The 24491-nt window shown below is 37.5% G+C and overlaps 1 protein-coding gene and 2 pseudogenes across 1 annotated transcript; all 3 read right to left on the reverse strand.

Annotated features, from left to right (window-relative positions):
* Positions 1-11499: 11499 nt before the first annotated feature.
* On the reverse strand, positions 11500-13077 carry LOC127669326 (frataxin, mitochondrial-like; annotated as a pseudogene).
* Positions 13078-13144: 67 nt separating this feature from the next.
* Positions 13145-15453, reverse strand: LOC127669327 (zinc finger protein 431-like; annotated as a pseudogene).
* A 132-nt stretch (positions 15454-15585) lies between these two features.
* On the reverse strand, positions 15586-24188 carry LOC127670201 (zinc finger protein 431-like). The gene is made up of 3 exons (XM_052164572.1): positions 24179-24188; positions 15855-15974; positions 15586-15650 (listed from the first exon to the last, which is right to left on the reverse strand). The coding sequence occupies exons 1-3, from the start codon at positions 24186-24188 to the stop codon at positions 15586-15588; spliced, it is 195 nt and encodes a 64-aa protein (XP_052020532.1).
* Between the last annotated feature and the right edge of the window lie 303 nt (positions 24189-24491).

A 24491-nucleotide genomic window follows, 5' to 3' on the forward strand; every position in this document is an offset into this window, starting at 1 on the left:
TCCACCTCCGGATTCTGTCACTAAAGAAAGACCCGCTCATCTCTGGGTCCTTGCAAGAGGGAAGAGGGGCTTCCGGGCAGCCAGCAGGGAGAAGTCCGTGTGCTCCTGTGAATCCAGCGGGCCCCAGCAGGAGCCTTCAGGTGACTGCTTTGGGATCTGAACAGCCTACGCCACAGCACTCGGTCTCCAGGAAGTGCGGGAGACCTGGTGTGCACCCAGAGGCAGTCTGGGAGCTCACAGCACAGCTTGCTCCTGTGGCACAGTGCTTAGGTTCCAGTCCTGAGGCCTCTGGCGGGAGCCCTCAGATCTCTCCGCTTCCGGATCCAGATCAGCCTGGGCGGCAACACCACATCTCCAGGTCCTGCAAGAGGCAAGAGGGGCTTCCGGGCAGCCAGGGGGGAGAAGTCTCTGTGCTCCGGCGAATCCAGCAGGCCACAGCAGGAGCCTTCAGGTGTCTGCTTCGGGATCTGAACAACCTGGGCAACAGCATCCTGTCTCCAGGCAGTGCAGGAGGTAAGCTGTGCACCAGAGGCCAACTGGGAAGGGGCAGCTTGCACTGGTGAGTCCAGCATTAACAAGACCAACTAACACCAGTGAGAACTAGATGGCAAAAGGCAAATGCATGAACGTCACTAACAGAAATCAAGGCAATATGGCAACATCTGAACCCAATTCTCCTTTACCAGCATGTCCTGGATACCCCATCACACCAGTAAAACAAGATTTGGATTTAAAATCACTGGTCATGATGCTGGTACAGGAACACATCAAGGACATACTTAAAGAAATTCAGGAGAAAATGGATCAAAAGTTAGAAGCCCTTGCAAGGGAAACACAAAAATCATTGAAAGAAATCCAGGAGAATGCAAAAGCCAATAATGAGGAAACGCAAAAAACACTTAAAGAAATACAGGAGAACTTTGGTCAACAGGCTGAGGTCATGAAAGAGGAAACACAAAAATCTCTTAAAGAATTACAGGAAAGCACAAACAAACAAGTGAAGGAGCTAAGCAAAACCATCCAGGATCTAAAATCAGAAGTAGAAACAACTGAGAAAACTCAAAGGGAGACAACTTTGGAGATAGAAAGCCTTGGGAAGAAATCAGGGGACGGAGATGCAAATATCAACAACAGAATACAAGAGATAGAAGAAAGAATCTCAGATGCTAAAGATACCATAGAAACCATGGACTCAACAGTTAAAGAAAATGCAAAATGCAAAAAGCTTGTAACCCAAAATATCCACGAAATCCAGGACACAATGAGAAGACCAAACCTAAGGATTATAGTCATAGATGAGAGTGAAGATTTATAACTTAAAGGGCCAGCAAATATCTTCAATAAAATTATGGAAGAAAACTTCCCTAACCTAAAGAGAGAGATGCCCATGAATATACAAGAAGCCTACAGAACTCCAAACAGACTGGACCAGAACAGAAATACTTCCCGTCACATAATAATCAAAACACCAAATGTACTAAACAAAGAAAGAATATTAAAAGCAGTAAGAGAAAAAGGCCAAGTAACATATAAAGGAAGACCTATCAGAATCACAGCAAACTTTTCACCTGAGACTATGAAGGCTAGAAGATCTTGGGCAGATCTCAGGCAGACGCTAAGAGAACACAAATGCCAGCCAAAACTACTATATCCAGCAAAACTATCAATCACCGTAGATGGAGAAACTAAGATATTCCATGACAAAACCAAGTTTACCCAATATCTATCCACAAACCCAGCCCTACAAAGGATAATAGGAGAAAAACACAAACACAAGGAGGGAAACTTCAACCTGGAAAAAGCAAGATAGTAGCCTTTCATCAAACCCAAAAGAAGTTAACCAATCAAATTTAAAAAATAACGTCAAAAATGACAGGAAGTAACAATCACTATTCCTTAATATCTCTTAACATCAATGGGCTCAATGCCCCAATAAAAAGACATAGACTAACTGACTGAATACGCAAACAGGACCCTACATTTTGCTGCTTACAGGAAACACACCTCAGGGTCAAAGACAAACACTACCTTAGAGTAAAAGGCTGGAAGACAATTTTACAAGCAAATGGTCTCAGGAAACAAGCTGGAGTAGCAATTTTAATATCAGATAAAATTGACTTTCAACCCAAAGTCATCAAAAGAGACTCTGAGGGACACTTCTTGCTGGTCAAAGGAAAAATACAACAAGAAGAACTCTCAATCTTGAACATCTATGCTACAAATGCAAGGGCACCCTCTTTCGTAAAAGAAACTTTATTAAAGCTCAAAGCACACATTGCACCTAACACAATAATTGTGGGTGACTTCAACACTGCACTTTCCTCAATGGACCGGTCAGGAAAACAGAAACTAAACAGGGACACAGTGAAACTAATTGAAGCTTTGGACCAATTAGATTTAATAGACATATATAGAACATACTATCCTAAAGCAAAAGAATATACCTTTTTCTCAGCACCTCATGGTACCTTCTCCAAAATCGTCCATATAATTGGTCACAGGACAGACCTCAACAAATATAAGAAGATTGAACTCATCCCATGCCTCCTATCAGATCACTATGGAGTAAAAGTGGTCTTCAATAGCAACAAAAACAACAGAAAACCCACATACACGTGGAAACTGAACAATATTCTACTCAATGATACCTTGGTCAAGGAAGAAATAAAGAAAGAAATTAAAGACTTTTTAGAAAACAATGAAATGAAGACACAACATACCCAAATCTATGGGACACAATGAAAGCAGTGCTAAGAGGAAAACTCATAGCCCTGAGAGCCCCCAAAAAGAAAATGGAGAGAGCATACATTACCAGCTTAATGACACACCTGAAAGCCCTGGAACAAAAAGAAGCTATCTCACCCAGGAGGAGTAGAAGGCAGGAAATCATCAAACTCAGGGCCGAAATCAATCAAGTAGAAACAAAAAGAACCATACAAAGAATCAACAAAACCAGGAGCTGGTTCTTTGAGAAAATCAACAAGATAGATAAACCCTTAGCCAGACTGACCAAAGGGCATAGAGAAAGTATCCAAATTAACAAACTTAGAAATGAAAAGGGAGATATAACAACGGAAACTGAGGAAATCCAAAAAATCATCAGATCCTACTACAAGAGCCTGTACTCAATACAACTAGAGAATCTGGAGGAAATGGACAATTTCCTTGACAGATACCAAGTACCAAAATTAAATCAGGACCAAGTAGATCATCTATCTAAACAGTCCCATAATGCCTAAAGTAATAGAAGGAGTCACAGAAAGTCTTCCAACCAAAAAAAGCACAGGACCAGATGGTTTCAGTGCAGAATTCTATCAGACCGTCAAAGAAGAGTTAATACCAATACTCTTCAAACTATTCCACAAAATAGAAACAGTAGGAACACTACCCAATTCCTTCTACGAAGCCACAATTACGTTGATACCAAAACTACACAAAGATCCAAGAAAGAAAGAGAACTTTAGACCAATTTCCCTTATGAACATCGATGCAAAAATACTCAATAAAATTCTTGCCAACCGAATCCAAGAATGCATCAAAACGATCATCCACCATGATCAAGTAGGTTTTATCCCGGGAATGCAGGGTTGGTTCAATATACGGAAATCCATCAATGCAATCCACTACATAAGCAAACTCAAAGAAAAAAACCACATGGTCATTTCATTGGATACTGAAAAAGCATTTGACAAAATTCAGCATCCTTTCATGCTTAAAGTCTTGGAAAGAACAGGAATTCAAGGCCCATACCTAAACATAGTAAAAGCAATATACAGCAAACCGGTAGCCAGCATCAAACTAAATGGAGAGAAACTTGAAGCAATCCCACTAAAATCAGGGACTAGACAAGGCAGCCCCCTTTCTCCTTATCTTTTCAATATTGTACTTGAGGTACTAGCTCGGGCAATTCGACAACAGAAGGAGGTCAAAGGGATAAGTCAAAGGAAGGAAAGGAAAGAAAAGGAAGGAAAGAAGTCAAACTATCATTATTTGCAGATGACATGATAGTCTACCTAAGTGACCAAAAAAACTCCACTAGAGAACTCCTACAGCTGATAAACAACTTCAGCAAAGTGGCAGGTTATAAAATCAACTCAAGCAAATCAGTGGCCTTCCTATTCTCAAAGGATAAGCAGTCTGAGAAAGAAATTAGGGAAATGACCCCCTTTACAATAGCCACAAACAGTATAAAGTATCTTGGGGTGACTCTTACCAAACATGTGAAAGATCTGTATGACAAGAACTTCAAGACTCTGAAGAAGGAAATGGAAGAAGACCTTAAAAAATGGGAAAACCTCCCATGCTCATGGATTGGTAGAATCAATATAGTTAAAATGGCCATTTTGCCAAAAGCAATATACAGATTCAATGCAATACCCATCAAAATCCCAACTCAATTCTTCACAGAGTTAGAACGAGCAATTATCAAATTCATCTGGAATAACAAAAATCCCAGGATAGCTAAAACTATTCTCAGCAACAAAAGAAATTCTGGGGGAATTAGTATCCCTGACCTCAAGCAATACTACAGAGCAATAGTGTTAAAAACTGCATGGTATTGGTACAGTGACAGGGAGGAGGATCAATGGAACAGGATTGAAGATCCAGAAATGAACCCACACACCTATGGCCACTTGATCCTCGACAAAGAGGCTGAAAACATCCAATGGAAAAAAGATAGCCTTTTCAACAAATGGTGTTGGTTCATCTGGAGGTCCGCATGCAGAAGAATGCGAATTGATCCATCCTTGTCTCCTTGTACTAAGCTCAAATCCAAATGGATCAAGGACCTCCACATAAAGTCAGACACTCTGAAGCTAATAGAAAAAAAAACTGGGGAAGACCCTTGAGGACATCAGTACAGGGAGAAAGTTTCTGAACAGAACACCAATAGCGAATGCTCTAAGATCAAGAATTGACAAATGGGACCTCATAAAATTACAAAGTTTCTGTAAGGCAAAGGACACCATCAAGAGGACAAATCGGCAACCAACAAATTGGAAAAAGATCTTCACCAATCCTACATCAGATAGAGGGCTAATATCCAATGTATATAAAGAACTCAAGAAGTTAGACTCCAGAAAACCAAACAACCCTATTAAAAAATGGGGTACATAGTTAAACAAAGAATTCTCACCTGAAGAACTTTGGATGGCAGAGAAGCATCTTAAAAAAATGCTCAACTTCATTAGTCATTAGGGAAATGCAAATCAAAACAACCCTGAGATTTCACCTTACACCAGTCAGAATGACTAAGATTAAAAATTCAGGAGACAGCAGGTGTTGGAGAGGGTGTGGAGAAAGAGGAACACTCCTCCACTGCTGGTGGGGTTGCAAATTGGTACAACCACTCTGGAAATCAGTCTGGCGGTTCCTCAGAAAACTGGGCACCTCACTTCCAGAAGATCCTGCTATACCACTCCTGGGCATATACCCAGAGGATTCCCCACCATGTAATAAGGATACATGCTCTACTATGTTCATAGCAGCCCTATTTATAATTGCCAGATGCTGGAAAGAACCCAGGTATCCCTCAACAGAAGAGTGGATGCAAAAAATGTGGTATATCTACACAATGGAGTACTATTCAGCCATTAGAAACAATGAATTCATGAAATTCTTAGGCAAATGGATGTAGCTAGAGAACATCATACTAAGTGAGGTAACCCAGACTTAAAAGGTGAATCATGGTATGCACTAATTAATAAGTGGATATTAGCCTAGACAACTGGAATACCCAAAACATAATCCACACATCAAATGAGGTACAAGAAGAAAGGAGGAGTGGCCCCTTGTTCTGGAAAGAGTCAGTGAAGCAGTATTCGGCAAAACCAGAATGGGGAAGTGGCAAGGGGTGGGTGGGAGGACAGGGGGAGAGAAGGGGGCTTACGGGACTTTCAGGGAGTGGGGGGCTAGAAAAGGGGAAATCATTTGAAATGTAAATAAAATAAGTATCGAATAAAAAAAATGTACCAATGCAAAAAAAAAGTTTGGATTATATATTATATGCTCTCAATTACTTTCTGTATTTACTCAGCTTAATGCTTATAGAAGAAAATGGACGTTATGAATTATGAAAAGCAAAGTAAATTGTTAAGAGTAAAAGATACTTTAGTCTTATAAATTATTTTGATAGTTTAAGAGTTTAGACTGTCCTGTATTCTAACTATTTAGAAAAAAAAATACAATCCCATTTAGAGATGTTGGTATTCATGCCTGCAATTTCGTTTAACTTCTTAAAATAGGCATAACCTCCAGCAGAAGTACATATGCATGTGTACTTGTAAGTTCCCACTGCTGCTATTTACAACATCCAAGTGGGCAACCACTCTTTATTTAGAGATTTGTATCGTCAGTTTCTCTCACTTTTTCTCCTTTCTTCTCTATTTTGTGGAGATTTGGGCTGTAAAACGACTTTAACCACCAAATTAAAGTTACTTTTTTGAGGCTATAACTTCTATTTCTTCTGGGTTATCAGGGCTGAGGTAATGATGAACAGTGGAGCAACTATTAGTGCTATTAGTGACAATGCTCATGGTAATGAATAGAGGGTTCAGTCCAGAAGAGCATTGGCTCCTTATCCACAGGGCTTATCTTTGATTTCCAGAACCTAGAAAAGTTCAAAACTGTCTATAAGTCCAATCATGGGGGATCAGACACTCTTCTGGCCTATTCTGATACCAGGAATGCACTTGGTATACACAGTGTACAACTTTATCTGCCTAAGTTAAATGGATTTCAATTTTTTTTTTACATGACATACACAAAGAAAACCCTTTTTACAATAGGGAATCAAAATGCATGTGCCTTTTCACCATTTGCATAACTGGTGCTCTAAGCGGTCAGAAAAATGCATGAGTTTTCCTAGAATTGAGAATACGGGCAAACCTCATCATCTGATGTGGGTTCTAGGAACCAAACTTGGGTATGCAATGTGAGCATTACAACTAAACCTGCAGCTCTCATACATCTGCTTATAATGCAAAGGATGAAGATGTTCCATTACTATTCTGACTCCTATCACTTGAAGATGATGTAGGCCCTGCTAGACATTTGTCGAAGGATTCAATAGTTTTATGCGCCTCTGTAAATGGTCTCTACACACTGCTTATTTTTTATTATTAATACAGTTTTCTTTTTGGCTTTGGTTTTGTCGAGACAGGGTTTCTCTGTATAGCCCTGGCTGTCCTGAAACTCACTCTGTAGACCAGGCTGGCCTCGAACTCAGAAATCTGCCTGCCTCTGCCTCTCAGAGTGCTGGGATCACAGATGTGTGTCATCACTGCCCGGCATTAATACAGTTTTCTAACGTGACAAAAGATAACAAAATGTTACCTTTGAGTCAGTCAGAGTCCAGTCAGATTATATTAGAAATTTTTTCATAATTTAAGATATACTCTTTATTTTTAGAATACTTTTGAGATAGGATATCTTCACATAGTCAAGTCTGTCTTTCAGGTGTTAGGACTACAGAAACATACCTTTAAGGCTAGCTGAGATGTATTTTTAAAATAACCTATCTTTTGAATTGGAGAATGAAAAGATACATTCACAAAGGAACCTTCATTGTTTTGAAGAATAGCAGTACATCTTGAAATTCTACAATAATTTAATCTGGCAAATCAATTTATGTATTCTCATTAATTAGGTTATTACTTTGTTAATATTATACAATTAAAATATTTGAACTGTGTTTGTATATATATATATACCTGTGTTATGGTGTGCATGCAACAGGTAGAGGACAACTTACTGGTGTCTAGTATCTATTTTGCTTTTGTGAGTTCTACAAATGAATCCCAGGAAGTGATTTGGTTCAAGTGATCTCACTGGCCCTTTTTTGGACTTAAAAGTTACTTATTGGATGTGGTGGTGTGTGAGTGTGCATATGGTACAGGCCAAGTGTTATAATCTGAAAAGAAGAGAAACATCTGTAGGAGTAATATGGTTCTCCCAGACATTAAACTCAGGTCATCAGGCTTAGAAACAACAAACTTTACCCTTTACTGTGACAATTCTCTGGCATTCATTTCTGGTTCTGAGCAATTGTTATGAACAGTTGTTTACTCTTAACAATAAGCAAACACATTCCCTCCAAAAGATAGCAACATACCATTTTCATTTACAAATAGGATTTATTATTTCAATTATCTTGTTTTCTCCATTCTTAGATGACAATGTTTACATTCTGAGAAGAATACAATGTTTTACTGATATTGTAATGTTTCAACTAATCTTATTCTAGTATCATGAGAGAGATAGCTCACTGGGAACTATCTGTGGTGTGCAAAGCTGGCAACCTAATATTGATCATCATATAAAGATGTCCAAATAGACCCCACAAACCTCTCTTCCTGCAGATATGTGTCATGGCACTAAAAACTCATAATAACATTACACACACACGCACACGCACACACACACACACACACACACACACACATACACACACACATTTATTTTTCCTTAAATGAACCCCATTGCTACTATATTATCTAGCATTTCTAAATAATTCCCTTAGGAGACAGGGCTTCAAATTGAAAGTCAATCATGGGTAGAAGCTATACTGTTATGTAGATTATAACACTTGGTCTATACCATATGCACACTCATACACCACCACATCCAAAAAGTGTTCTGCTTGAGAGAGCTTTGTGAAAATCACCAGACAACTCAGTTTTTGCAAACCAAATTAGTCTTTTATTTTCATATAAACTCCATAGTCCACCCGAGATTCCCTTTTGATTATCCAACAAATCACTGTCTTATGATCTTATCCCCTTGATTCTTAGAAATGACATCAAGTACATTTTTTAACATAGCAACTGAATTCAAAGATCTGCCTAACTTTGTAAGCAGAGACAATTAACTACCTGTGTGGGATCCCATCCTGAAATTACCATTCTCACCGAATCTGTGCCAAACATCTCTCTGTTCCAGGCTGTCCTTAAACTCAGGAACTACCCTACTTTTATATCTCTCTGAGAAGCTCATTGTTATTGTAGTTGTCTTTGTTATTTTAGCTCTATGAAGCCCCTCATACAATTACACTGAATTTTTATATTTTCCATAGTTATGAAATCATATATTTTGGAGAACATCATACTAAGTGAGGTAACACAGTCTCAAAAGATCAATCATGGTATGCACTCACTGATAAGTGGATATTAGCTTAGAAACTTTGAATACCCAAGACATAATCCACATATTAAATGATGTCCAAAAATAATGGAGGAGTGGCCCCTGGTTCTGAAAAGACTCAATGCAACAGTATAGGGGAATACCAGAACAGGAAAGTGGGAAGGGGTAGATGGAGGAACAGGGGGAGGGAAGAGGGCTTATGGGTCTTGCGGGGAGTGGGGACTCAGAAAAGGGGAAATCATTTGAAATGTAAATAAAAAATATATATATCAATAAAGGAAAAATAATTTTAAAAAAGAAATTATATATTTTTGAGTTTGCATTTGCAAATTTCTTTCCCACATCCTTAACAGCTGCCTTGAAGGTCACAGCATTTAGCATTTTTGCTGAGGAACATATACACACCCTTGTTCCCTGGACTCATGCTGTTTCTAATTATCATGTAGTCAATATCCTTGGCAGGAAGAACATTACCCAGTAACCTTGGGAGGGAAAATATTTCCAAAAGGAGAAACATGAAGAAATTATGTACATCATTATACAAATAAGCCCTAGGTCCACAGGAACTGTCAACACTTGTGGAGGCCAACACCCTGCTAGCCCTGCTCCATGGGTGGGAACCATGTTAAGCTGTCCCTTTCATGGCCATACAGAACAGCACAAGAATCTGAGATCTCTTCCATTACACTTGAATGAATATGGTAAATTATTCACTTCCTTCAAAACTAATATGAAAAGTTTTAAAACACGTTTGATTTTTTTTTCTTGAAATTAAAGACAACTATGAGATCTAAAGCCTGTATCAAATTGTTTACAAGAATAGGGTTTTTCACTTGTATGAGTTCTTTCCTGAATGTCCTGACATCATGAAGACATATAAAGTCTTTAAAATATTTACAAGACTAGAGACCTGGCTGAGCAGTTAAGATAATTTCATACCCAGGACCAAGTCAGGCTTTTAACAACTTCCTTGAATTCCTCCTACAAGAATATCAAAGTGTTCAACATTCATGGAAACCAGCATTAATGTACACATACACACACACAGAGAGACACAATGACATCCCATGATGTTTTTCTTCTGTAAGGATTCATTCCAGTAACTCAGGTGTTAAGGCACCTGAAAGCTTCCCTACTGAGTTTTTCTTCATCATGTATTGGTTCATGTAAGATAAGAGACAGGAAGCATGTAGGCTTCAAGTCAGAAAAATCAGTCCTCCTCAGTTGGTGGTTTCCATTGGAGAGATTTAAGAAATATTGCCCTGCTGAAGTAAATATGTCACTGGGAATGGGCTTGAGAGTTTTGCATCAACACACAATTTCTAGTTTCCACTCTCTGCTTCATGCTTCAGCTTGCTGATATGAGTTCAGAACTTCCTGTTTTAGCTGACATGTGACATTTTTTACATTGCCATTGTCACCCTGATCCCATATCCCTCTGGAAACATACATCAAATTAAACTGTTTTATAAGTTGCTTTTGATATTCTATTTTACAGCAAAAGATAAGGCACTGATACACATCCATAAAGCTTTACACCTAGATGATGTTTTTCATGTAATTGAAGAGAATTGTGAAATATAAAAGGTATATAAAATATACCTTATTCATTAAATTTACAGGGCTTTTGTCTATACGAGCTTGCAAGTAGAAACAAAATAAGGAGGAACATCATAATGGTTGAATAGATTATAGACACATGTCACATGCTTATCCCAGCATAATCTTGTATAAGTGAAAATCAGTATGTTGACTAATGATCTTACCAAAGCCTTTATATTTATAGATTCCATTTAGTTCTCTCAGGTCTTCAAAGGCTATTGTGATATACACAGTCTTTAACAGACTGATTACATGCTAAAGGTTTTACTCTTGTATAAAGTTACCATGAAGTGCAAACCTTTACCACACTGACTACATTCATGGTGTTTCCCTGGAGTATGGCTTTTTTGTCATAATTTTAATGACTACCAGTACATACAAAGGCTTTCCCACATTGCTGGTCTGTAGGCACACATCTTCAGTATGTGTTCTTTTATGAATTCATACATATGTGCGTTGTGTTTTAAAAGGCTTTATCACATTGACTACATTTGTAGAGTTTCTAAATAGTATGTGTTCTTTTAAGTATTTGTAGACCACTAAGAAGTGCTAAGTCTTTAACACACTGGTTACATTCTTAGAATTTCTCTCTAGTGTGCATTTTTGGGAGAAGGTGAGGTAATGTACTTTTTTCACAGGCTGTCACACACAGTGTGACTGTCTTCAGAAGCAGGCATGGGAAACCGGACAATCAGTTACAGAAGGAGGCTAGGTCTTTGCCTGATACTTTTTCACATCTTTAAATTTGGCATGCATTCAAGTGCCTTTTCCAGAATAGGCCAATGAAGACAAGTCCAATTTGGTGCTTAATGCTTCAGTCAGCAACCTGGCCAGCAGCTCATGCAGACACACTGCTATGGGACTACACCCAGTTTTTCCCAGTCCAGTCATAGTGTTTGGGGCTACTGGAGGGAGAAGATAGCTGGATTTGCTTCTTTGGGTCCTGCTTGTTGATTATGTAGTTTCCTAGGTCCCCGCTCAGCTTAATGGTGAGCATGCCACCCTCAAAGGAGACATCATACTCCTCCAGGGGATAGGGTTTGTTTGCAAGGGATTCAAAGAACTACCAGGGCATTCAGCATCTCTTCTATGAGTCTTTGATGAGCTATCTCTTTTAGAGTGCTTCTGTTGTCCAACATCTTGAGTTCCTCAAATGCACCATGCAGAGTGTCTGCTTTTTGTTGTTCAGAGTCTGACTCAGGTAGTGGAGGTTCAAATGGACTTTGTGGATGGGGGCAGGCTGCGTTGGCCGTGACCACAGCCTCAATCAGCTCCCTCCTGCTTGAGCCAGGTGGATCCACTACACAAACATGGCAAAAAGCCTGCAGCACACACATGCTGCTCCTCTTAGGTGGCAGCTCTGTGTGTATTCTTTTATAGATTAGGAGATGACTATGTTGTGGAAAGACTTTACCACATTGGTTACATTCATACTGTTTCTCACAAGTGTGTGTTCTTTTATGTATTTGTAGGTAACTATAGTGAAGGAGGATTATGATATTGATTACATTTATAGGGTTCTTCTCTAATATGTATCCTTTTATGTTATTGAAGATGACTATAATATACAAACATTAGGAAGAAGCAAAAGAAACTTGTCTTAGGTATTGCCTCTTTTTTATCAGTCTCCATGCCATCATAGGGTAAGGCTAAGTTTATCTCTCCAGGGTCTAGAGGAGATGGAGACTTCCAAATACCAGACCAGCTCCTATTTTTTATCTTTTGTACCCCTAAACATGACTCTTCCTAATCATAGCTTATGCTATTTGTCTTTTGTTCCTCAAAATATAATGACTGTTCCTAAATACAAAAGAACAAATAGATATTATTGGTTAGGCTGCAAAACCTATATTCTGCATCAGTTGACATAGATTAGCTACATAAGGACATCCCTTATTCCTAAATCCTGAGAGATGAAAAAATATATACATAATAGTACAGATGTTTTTGATTTTCAGGCTAAAAAGTTGGGTTTTTTTTGTTTTGTTTTGTTTTTTTTTTAAATATTCTGGTTCAGCGACAGGAGTGTTTGTGGCACAGTTCAGCTGCTGAGTTTGATCATGTGCCCTGATTAGTCAGTAGTAGCTTGATTGAAATAAGTTCTTGACATTTATATTGACCTGGTCATTGAATAGTGTTGAATCTCAGTGGCCCATAACACAAAGGCCTTAGCACATTGCTCATATTCATAGAATTTCTCTCCAGTTTGAATTCTTTCATGATGACAAGTATGTAATTGTACAAAAGTTCACCATATCAAATACATTCATACAGCTTCTTGTAGTATGAATTCATGTTTCCAAAGATGATAATGACATGCAAAGATTTTACCATATTCGGTACACTCATAGGGTTTCTCTCTGGTATGTATGTATTGTTTTACATTCTAGCTGTCTCAGTCTTAGAAAAGCTTTATCACATTGATAACATTCATAGGGTTTCTCTCCAGTATGTGTTCTTTTATATAGGAGAAGGTAATTCTGATGTACAAAGACTTTATTGCACTGATTACATTCATATAGTTTGTCTCCTGTTTGTGTGTTCTTTTATGTATTTGGAGACCACTGAAATATAGAAATGCTTTACCACATTGGTTGTATTCACAGGGTTTCTTTCCACTCTGTGTTCTTTTATATATTTGGAGACTATTATGATGTGCAAAGGCTTTACTACATTAATCACATTCAGAGGGACTCCTTCCAGTGTGTGTTCTTTTATGTACTCGGAGACCACTGTAATATGGAAAGGCTTTACCACATTGGGTACATTCATAGGGTTTCTTTCCAGTATGTCTTCTTTCATGTTCTAAGAGATGACTCTGACTTACAAAGTCTTTTCAGCATTGATTATATCCACGGGGTTTCTCTCTAGTGTGTGTTCTTTTATGAATTTGGAGATTACTTTTACTTGCAAAGGCTTTACCACACTGGTTACAATTATAGGGTTTCTCTCCAGTATGAATTCTTTTATGCCTTTGAAAATGACTGCTACATGCAAAGGCTTTATCGCATTGCTTACATTCATAGGGCTTCTCTCCAGTGTGTGTTCTTTTATGTATTTGGAGACCACTGTAATATGTAAAAGCTTTACCACATTGGTTACATTCATAGGGTTTCTCTCCAGTGTGTGTTCTTTTATGAGTTCGGAGAACACTGTCATATGCAAAGGCTTTACCACATTGGTTACATTCATAGGGTTTCTCTCCAGTGTGTGCTCTTTGATGTATTTGGAGACTCTTGGAACATGCAAAGGCTTTGCCACATTGGTTACATTCACAGGGTTTCTCTCCAGTATGTGTTCTTTTATGTTCTAGGAGACAACTCTGACTTACAAAGTCTTTACCACATTGATTACACCCATATGGTTTTTCTCCACTGTGAGTTCTTTTATGTATTTGGAGACTATCATAATGTGTAAAGGTTTTACCACAATGGCTACATTCATAAGGTTTCTCACCAGTATGTATTCTTTCATGCCTTTGAAGAGAACTATGACATGCAAAGGCTTTACCACACTGTTTACATTCATAGGGTTTCTCTCCACTGTGTATCCTTTTATGTATTCGGAGAGCACTGGGATATGGAAAGCCTTTATTACAATGATTACATTCATAGAGTTTCTCTCCAGTATGGCTTCTTTTATGTATTTGGAGACTATGATGACATGAAAAGGCTTTACCACATTGGTTACATGCATAGGGTTTCTCTCCACTATGACTTCTTTCATGCCTGCAAAGACAATTGGCACATGAAAACGGTTTACTACATTAATTACACTAATGGGTCTTTCAATCTATACAAATTAATTTTACAATTTAGTCTAATGGTAAGGACGAATCACTTTGTTTACATTCATGGCATTCCCCTATGTTATGGGTTGTTTTGAATTTATTATATTGCTCACATTTATAGCATCCTTTATCTAGATGAAATTTTTCACCTATTGAAGAAAATTACAAAAGCTCAGAACTTTACCACACTGAGAACATTCATAAATTTCCCTTTAGTGTAGAATACAATATATTTGTATACTGCGTTTACAATGTGAACCAGGACAAATAGAAGAATTTCCACATTCCTGGTACTGTAGGGATTTTCTGCAGTGTGAATTTGTGGACGAACCTTATGAAATTGGAAAACCAAATAAGTGTAACTAGCATCACATTAAAAAACTCTACTCAATGTGGGGACTACTACATATCCTCTAATTGTACTAAGAGAGAGAGGAGTACATTGCTTCTTTCAATATCCCTATGCTCACAACGCTTATACTAATTGTTACTTAGAATATGCCTATTCTATTAAAAGAAGAAAAAGAAAGGGTTCCACATTGCATTTTACAAAGGTTGACACTGTCTTCATCATAGACCTGAGGCAAGGGATTGAGATTTCTCCAAAACAACATTCTTGTCTTTCATAAACTATCCCCTTCTCACTTAAAGTTAGCAATGTCACTACAAGTATATAAGTAGCACCAGCTTTACTACGGGCTATTTACCTATTAGAAGGCTTTCCACATATACTTATCACCTATTCAATGCATATACATTTTGCAATATCAAACTGGTATGGGATTAAACTGATAACCATTTCTATAGCATAATTGAATGGGGCTATGACACAAATGCTAGTATTGATTAAGGCATTGATTATATCCTCCTTACAACAATGCACTGGAAATACAAATCAGATACCTCAAATTGAGGTACATGGTTTTGTGAGAATTTAATAATCATTGATATACTTAAAGCTGTGCTTTTTTACATTGTTGCTGTTCTTTAAAACTTCAAAGGAACATTAAAATTGCTTCAGAGGCATATTCAAACCAACTTGCACATGAAGATTACCTTCCATGTCTTCTAGAACTTTGAAAATAGTCTTTGATATTGTCATCTTCCCAACTGTAGCCTAAAATATAGTAACAGAAAATTTATAACAGATTATTGGAAATTGGGGAAAATTTAAGTTAGTTTCTCCAGTGAACCTTAGACCCATACCTGATTAATTTACCTCATTATTCGCCATTCTCAATTGAAATCACAGAACAGCAATGATACCAAAGAAACAATTGTCCTTTTATTTTAAAAGGTGAAAGGAAATTCACTGTCTTACCTATAGCAGTGAGATTCCTGTAGGTCTCCAGCATCACATCTCTGTAGAGACTCTTCTGTGAAGGATCCAGTAAAGTCCACTCTTCCGGAGTGAAGTTTACACACACATCATCATAGGTCACTGCATTCTAAAATATCCCATACAAGTGTATAATACAAATCATGATGCCAATATCACTTTAAATGTATGCCTCACTGTCAATATATTTATATAATTCTGGTTCTGCCCCACTGATTTTTTGACACAGAAGTATTAATGTAATTGCAAAAATTATTTCAGATAGAAACTGAATAATAATGTTCACCCCTGTCATTTCTGTGTCATTGGAATAGTATATAGGCTTGCAAGAGAAATGCCAACTAACAGAGAGACAAAGAGAGACAGACAAATACACACACACACACACACAGAAAGACAGAGGGGAGAGAGAGAGAGAGAGAGAGAGAGAGAGAGAGAGAGAGAGAGAGAGAGAGAGAAGTAAACTGTACTGAACACACATCAGAGAAAATGTATGAACAATTACTAACTAGGAAAAAATAATGGGCAAGGTGGGTGTATTAGCTCATGCTTTTGATCTCAGAATTCTGGAGGCAGATGTAGGAGTTATCTCATTGAGTTGGATATCATCCTGACTGATGCAATGAGTTTCAGGACAGCTAGAGGAATATAATAAGACCCTAATTTCCCTGCCAAAATCAATCAAATGAATTAAAAAGATAGAAAAAGTCGTTGAAACTTCAACTTCAGAAATAACAAAACCAAAAAATGTAAAAACATCAGGATAACAAAATAGCTTAGCACTGAATAGCAACTGCTTCTACTGTTTCTTATGTGATTTTGGGATAGAGTCTATCATGTCATGAAGAGATGACAGCATGAGAAAAAAGCTGACTAGTCAGTTTCAATCAGAACACAGTAGACACACACACACACACACACACACACACACACACACACACAACCAGAAAATGGGTTGAGTCTACAGATACCCAAATCCCATTCCCAATAAGAAATGTAAAAAGGCTCCTAGAAAAGTTTCTGTGAGGTCCTTAAAGAAAGGAACAAAAGTTCAAAGACATCATCTATGCAGAAGTTTCTTCATTCAACCAACTACATTTTGCCTCTGGCTACTATAGGCTCATGGTCATCGCAGATGAAAATTCATTTAGTTTAACTTCAATGATCCTAATAGTCTGCAACAGCTTGTACATGGTCCAATTATCCAAAGTCTCTTCTGACACTCACAGTAATCTCTCCACTGCCATAACTTGTAAAATCTGAAAAGAAGTGATATCTTCCCAGCATACAATTGCAAATTGTAAAGAATACCCTTTCCAATTTCAATAGAGATGAATATGTACACAGTGAGAGAAGACTGGACCAAGGAGCCCAAACACCAAATCCTGTGGCTCTGTCTCAGTCAATGGGGCTTCAGTTTCAAAGGGTTTAGATGGCCCTATGCCTGCAACCTCACATACTTCTATTAGTTTAGGTAAATCCATTTCCTATATCCATCTCTCCATGGCAGATCTCTCATAGCTTAGTATTTCAACATATTGTGTTCTCAAAATGCAACTCAGGCTTCATACTCAAACCTTCATGCAAGGAACTCACAGTTGTTTTTTTTGTTGTTCTTTTTTTTTCTTAAACTGGGGTTCTGACTCTGCCAAACATAGATAGCTAGAACAATGCTGAACAAAAACCATAGAGGAAAAAAAAATATGACTTTGAATTTTGCATCTTTCTTGTTTCCAGAACCAGTACAGCATGGATGACCTTGCAAAGTTCAGCTTCCAAATTGGGTTGGAATATAGCACACACTAGTACCACAGTTGCAATACATTTTATATGAAGTTTCTATCTGGGACTCGAATTCCCTTAGCTTACTCATTCTACTAATTTAAAGGTTAGCAGGAGGGAGTGTTACTCTTAGGACACGTTTTAGGGCATTTCCAAGTGTCATCTGAAACTACCTAGTGCTGTTTATCTGAAAAATCAGAGTTTGTATTTGATTCTGCTCTTGTTGCTTCTTTTCACTGTAATCCTGAATGAGTCACTAATAATAACAATTAAACAGATTTATTATTGCATCTAAGAAATTAGTCCACTATTTTTTAATTCTGTCTTACTCAATTTCTCAGGATATGGGCGTAATAAGAAACATTTTGTCACAAAATATCTAGAAATTTTTTATGAAGTCTATTTTCACTGACATCCTACAACCTCAGCTTCCGATGTCTGCATCACTTTCAAATTACAGGTCCTAAAAGAACAGCTCAAGTCGGGCGGTGGTGGCGCAGGCCTGTAATCCCAGCACTCTGGGAGGCAATGGCAGGCGGATTTTTGTGTTCCAGGCCAGCCTGGTCTACAGAGTGAGTTCCAGGACAGCCAGGGCTATACAGAGAAACCCTGTCTCGAAACAACAACAACAACCCCCCCCCCCAAAAAAACAAAAAAAACCAAAACAAAACAAAAAAAGAACAGCTCAGTGTTCTCTATGCTCTTTGCCATCTCAATTCTTGATGTTTTTGACATTCTTCCAAAAGAGAAAGAATACTTCCAGGTTCTGTCTGGCAGCAAAAATCCCTGTTTTAGTACCTTTTTTTGTTCTAACTTACTTCTCTCCTGTTGTGATTAAATCTTCTAAACAAAAGCATCTCAGGTATTGAAGGGGCTTTTAAAAAGGAACACATGACATGATATAGTAAATTTTCAGAAGATGAAATTAGGTAGAGGTCTATCATTTTTCATAGGAACAGCAATATAATATAATTAATAAAATCACACAACATACATGGTGTCACTGTTTATAAAAGATACAAAGACAGACTTATAAATATTACACAGTTGCTAAAACAAGAATTATAGGATTGGTATTGGGTATGGAACTAGGTAGGATGATGCTTCCAGACCTTCCCCATTCTGTTACTTGAGACCCAATACTCGAGGTTTACTCTAATGAGCAGCTTCCTCTCCCCATGTCCGTAACTTCTGTCCATTCCCATCTGCATTTCTCTTCCAGATCTATCTGTAACTGAGTCCTCAACAAAAGGCAGAGAACCCCTTCTCAACCAACAAGCCATGCCTGCCAGGAGACTAAGTAGACTGTCAAAAAACCTACTACACTATCTGATATCCTAGACCCTACTCTCACAGTTGCTCTTAACCCTAGAATAGAATACTGGAGGAAGGTTCCTCTTCCTTTCCATGCCTCTTACAGATACCACAAATGATCTCCATCTGCCCTTCTTTTACTTCCTCATCTCTGTCTAAGCCAAGTGCTATGGGCAGATATGCCTACTATGTACATGTCCCACTTGCCAGAAAACTAAGGTGTCTGTTCAAAGACCTACCCCATTATCTGTTACCCCAGATGCAATTTTAACAGTAGATCCTAGCACTGGACTAGAACACCAGAGGCAGCCTCAAGTCTCCCTTGTCTATATCTTTTTTTTTGCACTGCTATGATCATATTTTCATGGTCTCCCCTTACTCCAGGTTACAACAGCACAAACATTCTTCCTTGAACACACCTGGAAAGCAGATGGGTATAAAAGGCAACACTAGCCAACAGACACTCTGAAAATCCAGAGACTAAAAAGAAACCCAGGAAGAAAACTCCGAGGAATACAAGACAAACCTCAGAAATTAGCACCTAGACCTTTATACTCACCTCAAATGCAAATGCCTACACACGAGCATAGGGACATAATCAATAACGGCCAGGGAAATATGTCATCAACTGAGCCAAGCTATTCTATGACAGCAGGCCCTGAATACTCTAACATAGCTGAAAACAAAGAAAAAGACCTGAAAACTAACTATTTAATGATGGAGGTCCCTAAAGAGGAAGTGCTAAGTCCTGTAATGATATCAAGGAAATGAAATCAAACAATGAAGAGAAAAACCAAAGAAAACAGGAAAGAGTAAACAGTTCAAAGAAACACATGAAATTGTTCAAGGTCTAAAAGCAGAAATAGAAGCAATAAAGAAAGCAGAAACTAACAGAATCCTGTAAATGAAAATTTTTAAATTGCAACAAAGAACTACAGAAACATGGTTCAACCACAAAATAGAAAAGGAAGAATCGAAAACACAATAGAAATGGATACATCAGGCAACAAAAATGTTAATTCTCAATACTTACTGGCACAAAATATTCACGAACTCTGGGAAAAAAACTCAAATAACAGGAATAGAGGAAGAAGAAGTGTATCAGCACAAAGGTCTGGAAAATATTTTCAATAAGTTCATAAAGGAAAATTTTCCTCACCTAAAGAATATGATGTCTATGAGGGTACAAGAATCATACAAAATACTAAATGGATTGTTCCAGAAAAGAAAGTCCCATTACCACATAATAATCAAAATAGTAAACATTCAGAACAAAGATATAATATGAAAAACTGAAATGGGAAGCCAAAACAAGCAAACAAAACAAAACAAAAAACATATTTGCAAACCTATTTGAATTATACATGTCTTCTCAACACTCTGAAAGCCAAGACCTGGAGTGTACATATGGTGCACACTCTAAAAAACTACAGATGCTAGATGAGATTAGTACAGGCAAAATTTTTCAATCACCATAAATGGAAAAAATAATATATTCCCTGATAAAGTCAGATTTAAATACTATCTGTTTAAACAGCCCTACACAAGGTGCTAGAAGGAAAAATTCTAATCCAAGGTGGTTAACTACAAAAATGAACCAAAGGAAATAAATAATTTCACATTATCAGCAAAACCAAAAGAAAGCACACAAACACACCATACTCACATACATACTACCACCACAACTACTACCATCATCACAACCAACAGCAACAAAATATGAAAAATTAAAAATCATAGCCTGGTAGTGGTGGCACACACCTTTAATCCCAGTACTTGGGAGGCAGAGGCAAGTGGATTTCTGAGTTCAAGGCCAGCCTGGTCTACAGAATGAGTTCCAGGACAGTCAAGGCTACACAGAGAAACTCTGTCTCCAAATAAATAAATAAACAAATAAATAAATTTAAAATCACTGTTCATTGATATCTCTCAATATCAATGACTCAATTCTCCAATAAATAGACATAGGTAAACAGAATGGATGCTAAATCAGAATCAGCCTTCATTGCATACAAGAAATACAGTCCAAAATCAAGGATACACATTACCTCACTGTACAGGGTTGGAAAGTTATTCCAAGCAAATGTACCTAAGAATTAAGCTATTTTAGTATCTAATAAAATAGACAAATAAAAATTAATCAAAAGAGATAGGGAAGGATTCTATATATTCAAAATAAAGTGTACTAAGACAATATTTCAATTATTAACATCTATGACCTATATATAAGAGCTCCTATGCTTGTAAAAGAAACATTTCTGCCATACATTGATCCTCACACTGATTGTCACAGACTTCAATCACTCTCACCAATGAACAGGTCCTCCAGATAAAAACTAAACAGAGAAAATTTCCAGCGAATAAACCTTAAAATGGAAATGAGCCCAACTGATATTTCCAGAACAATCATCCCCAAAACAAAAGAATATACCCTACTCTCAGCAACATTTGGAATTTCCTCCAAAATGAATGTCATATGTGAACACAATGCAAATTTTATCAGATACAAGAATACTGAAATAACCCCCTGTGTCCTATCAGACCACCATGGATGAAACCCACAAAGCATGAAAAACAGAAATATAAGAAAGCTGAAAAACAAGCCGGGCGGTGGTAGCGCACGCCTGTAATCCCAGCACTTGGGAGGCAGAGGCAGGTGGATTTCTGAGTTCGAGGCCAGCCTGGTCTACAGAGTGAGTTTCAGGACAGCCAGGGCTACACAGAGAAACCCTGTCTCGAAAACAACAACAACAACAAAAAAAAAAACAAAACAAAAAAAGGAAAGCTGAAAAACTCATGGAAACTATATAACTCTCTACAGAATAAAGAATGGGTGAAGATAGAAATTAAAAAGAAAGAATTTTAAAGATGAAGACAGAAATAAAAAAAAAAGAATTTTAAAGATGAAGATAAAAATAAAAACACAAAATAAAAGATTTTCTAGAATTCCATGAAAATGAATATACATTTTCAAACTTATGGGATACCAGGAAAGTAGTGATAACCAAACACTTGGTAGCACTAAGTGCATACATAAAAAATAACTAGAGAGATCTCTTACTAGCAACTTAATAGCACAACTGACAGCCCTAGAGCTGAGGATTTGTACACTTCAAGTCCCAGCTATATTACTCTTGGGCATATACCCAAAATACATTCCATCCTATCACAAGAACACTAGCTCAACTATGTACATAGGGGCTTTAATAATACTAAGTAGAAACTGAAAACAAGCTAGATTTTTCTCAACTTAAGAATGGACAAATTGTGATACATTTATATTATGGCATATTTCTCAGTTGTTAAAAAAAAAGTACTTTGATTCTGGGATCTGCAAACTCTGGGCAACAGTTCAGCCTTTCTCTCTGGAGGCCTGCTGCCACCCAGGACAACCAGAGGCCTGCTATCATCAGGGACTACTAGCTCTACCTGCAGTCTCAAGAGGCTCACTACCACCAGGGCCTATCAGGATATGTAACAACAGAGACAACCAGATAGCTAAAGGCCAGCACAGGAACACAATCCATAAAAACCAGGGCACTAAAGCATCATCAAAATTCAGCTGCCCTTCTATAGCAGCCCTGCATATCCTGACACACCAGCAGAGAAAGAAAATGACCTTAGATCTCATTGTATAAAGATGATAGAGGCCTTTAAAGAGGAAATAAATAAATTCCTTAAAGAAATACAGAAAAAATACAATTAACTTGTAGAAGCCTTTAAAAATGAAATGAATATCTTTTCATTTAGTTTGATAATGGCTGTTGATTTGCTGTATATTGCTTTTATTATGCTAAAGTATGGACTTTGGATTCCTGATCTCTCAATATGAATGGGTTTGTATTTTGTTAAATGCTTTTTCAACATCTAATAAGATGAGCATGTGATTTTTGCTGGGGGGATTGCAAACTCATATAACCATTCTGGAAGTCAATCTGGACGTTCCTCCGAAAATTGAAAAGAAATTGAAGACCAAGCTAAACTATTTTGGGGCATATACCGAAAAGATGCCCCACCATATCACAGGGGCATGTGTTCCACTATGTTCATAGCAGCCTTATCTGTGATAGTCAAAATCTACAAACAGCCCAGATGTCCCACAGAGGAAGAATGAATAAAGAAAATATAGTTGATTTACACAGTTGAATATTATTCAGCTATCAAGAATGGGGACATCATGAGCATTGCAGGCAAATGGATGGAACTAGAAAATATCAATCTCAGTGAGGAGACAGAGAAGAAAATACCCAGATATATGGCCCCAGAAAATATCTTCAACAAAATCATAGCAGAAAATTTCTTTAACCTAAACAAAGAAATGGCTATACATGATGCTTACAGAACACCAAAGAGACTGGACCAGAAAAGAACATCCTCCTACCAAATAATAATCAAAACATTAAATGTATGGAACAAAGAAAGAATATTAAACACTGCAAAGGAAAAAGGACAAGAAATATATAAAGGTGTACCTATCAGAATTGCACCTGAGACGTCTCAACAGAGATGGTAAAAACCAGAAGGTCCCAGACAGATGTCTTGCAGACACTCAAAGACCACAGATGTCAGCACAAACTACTGTATCCAGCAAAACATTCTTCTTTTTATTTATTTACTTATTTATTCATTTCTATCCCAATATAAGCACCACTCTCTTCCCAGTACCCCTCACACAGATCATACCCCCACTCTGCCTCCATTCTTCCAGAATAGACCAGCTTTGATAATCAGGAGAGACTAAATCAATGTAAGCAACAAATGGTGGTCAGTACTAAGAAGGACTGAAAGGGGTTGGCAAGATACCAAGCAATGGGGGCTGCTGGTTATGACAGCCAGTGTTTAGAGAAATTGCTCAGCAAACTTTTTTCTAAGGGAACAAAGTTTGAGACAATAGGACAGTCACTTCCTATGGCTAACAAAAAACTCTGAGCTCTAATTTAATGCTTAAGGACCAGTGAAAAGAAACGGAAAGAGAGAAAATTAATACACATACACATAAATAGAGAGACTGAAGCAAAATGAAGATTCTAATAACACCAAACATATAAATACATATATGCAAATGTATATATGTAGAGATAAACAGGCAAACAGACAGATGGATGGGTAGACAAATACACATTCACACACTGAATGGATGGAGCAAACTTCCAAATAGCGGGATCGAAGCATTTCAAAATGCACATATGTACACATATGCAATTATACACATATATCCATATACACATACCTTATGGGTAGATGGAACAAAGTTCCAACAAGCAGCTTCCAAGCATTTCATATATATATACATATAAGCATATGAACTATACACACTTACCCACATATATATATATACATATATATATATATATATATATATATATATATATATATATATATATATATACACACATACAGACACACACACATATACACATATACACACATATATATACATACACAAGTTGGAGTATAGAGCAAGGGCCAACAACCACACCCACACAAGATTTATACTTATGCAAATATACAGATTTGATGGAG

This window comes from Apodemus sylvaticus, chromosome 19 (assembly GCF_947179515.1).
Source record: "Apodemus sylvaticus chromosome 19, mApoSyl1.1, whole genome shotgun sequence".
Lineage (NCBI taxonomy): Eukaryota > Metazoa > Chordata > Mammalia > Rodentia > Muridae > Apodemus > Apodemus sylvaticus.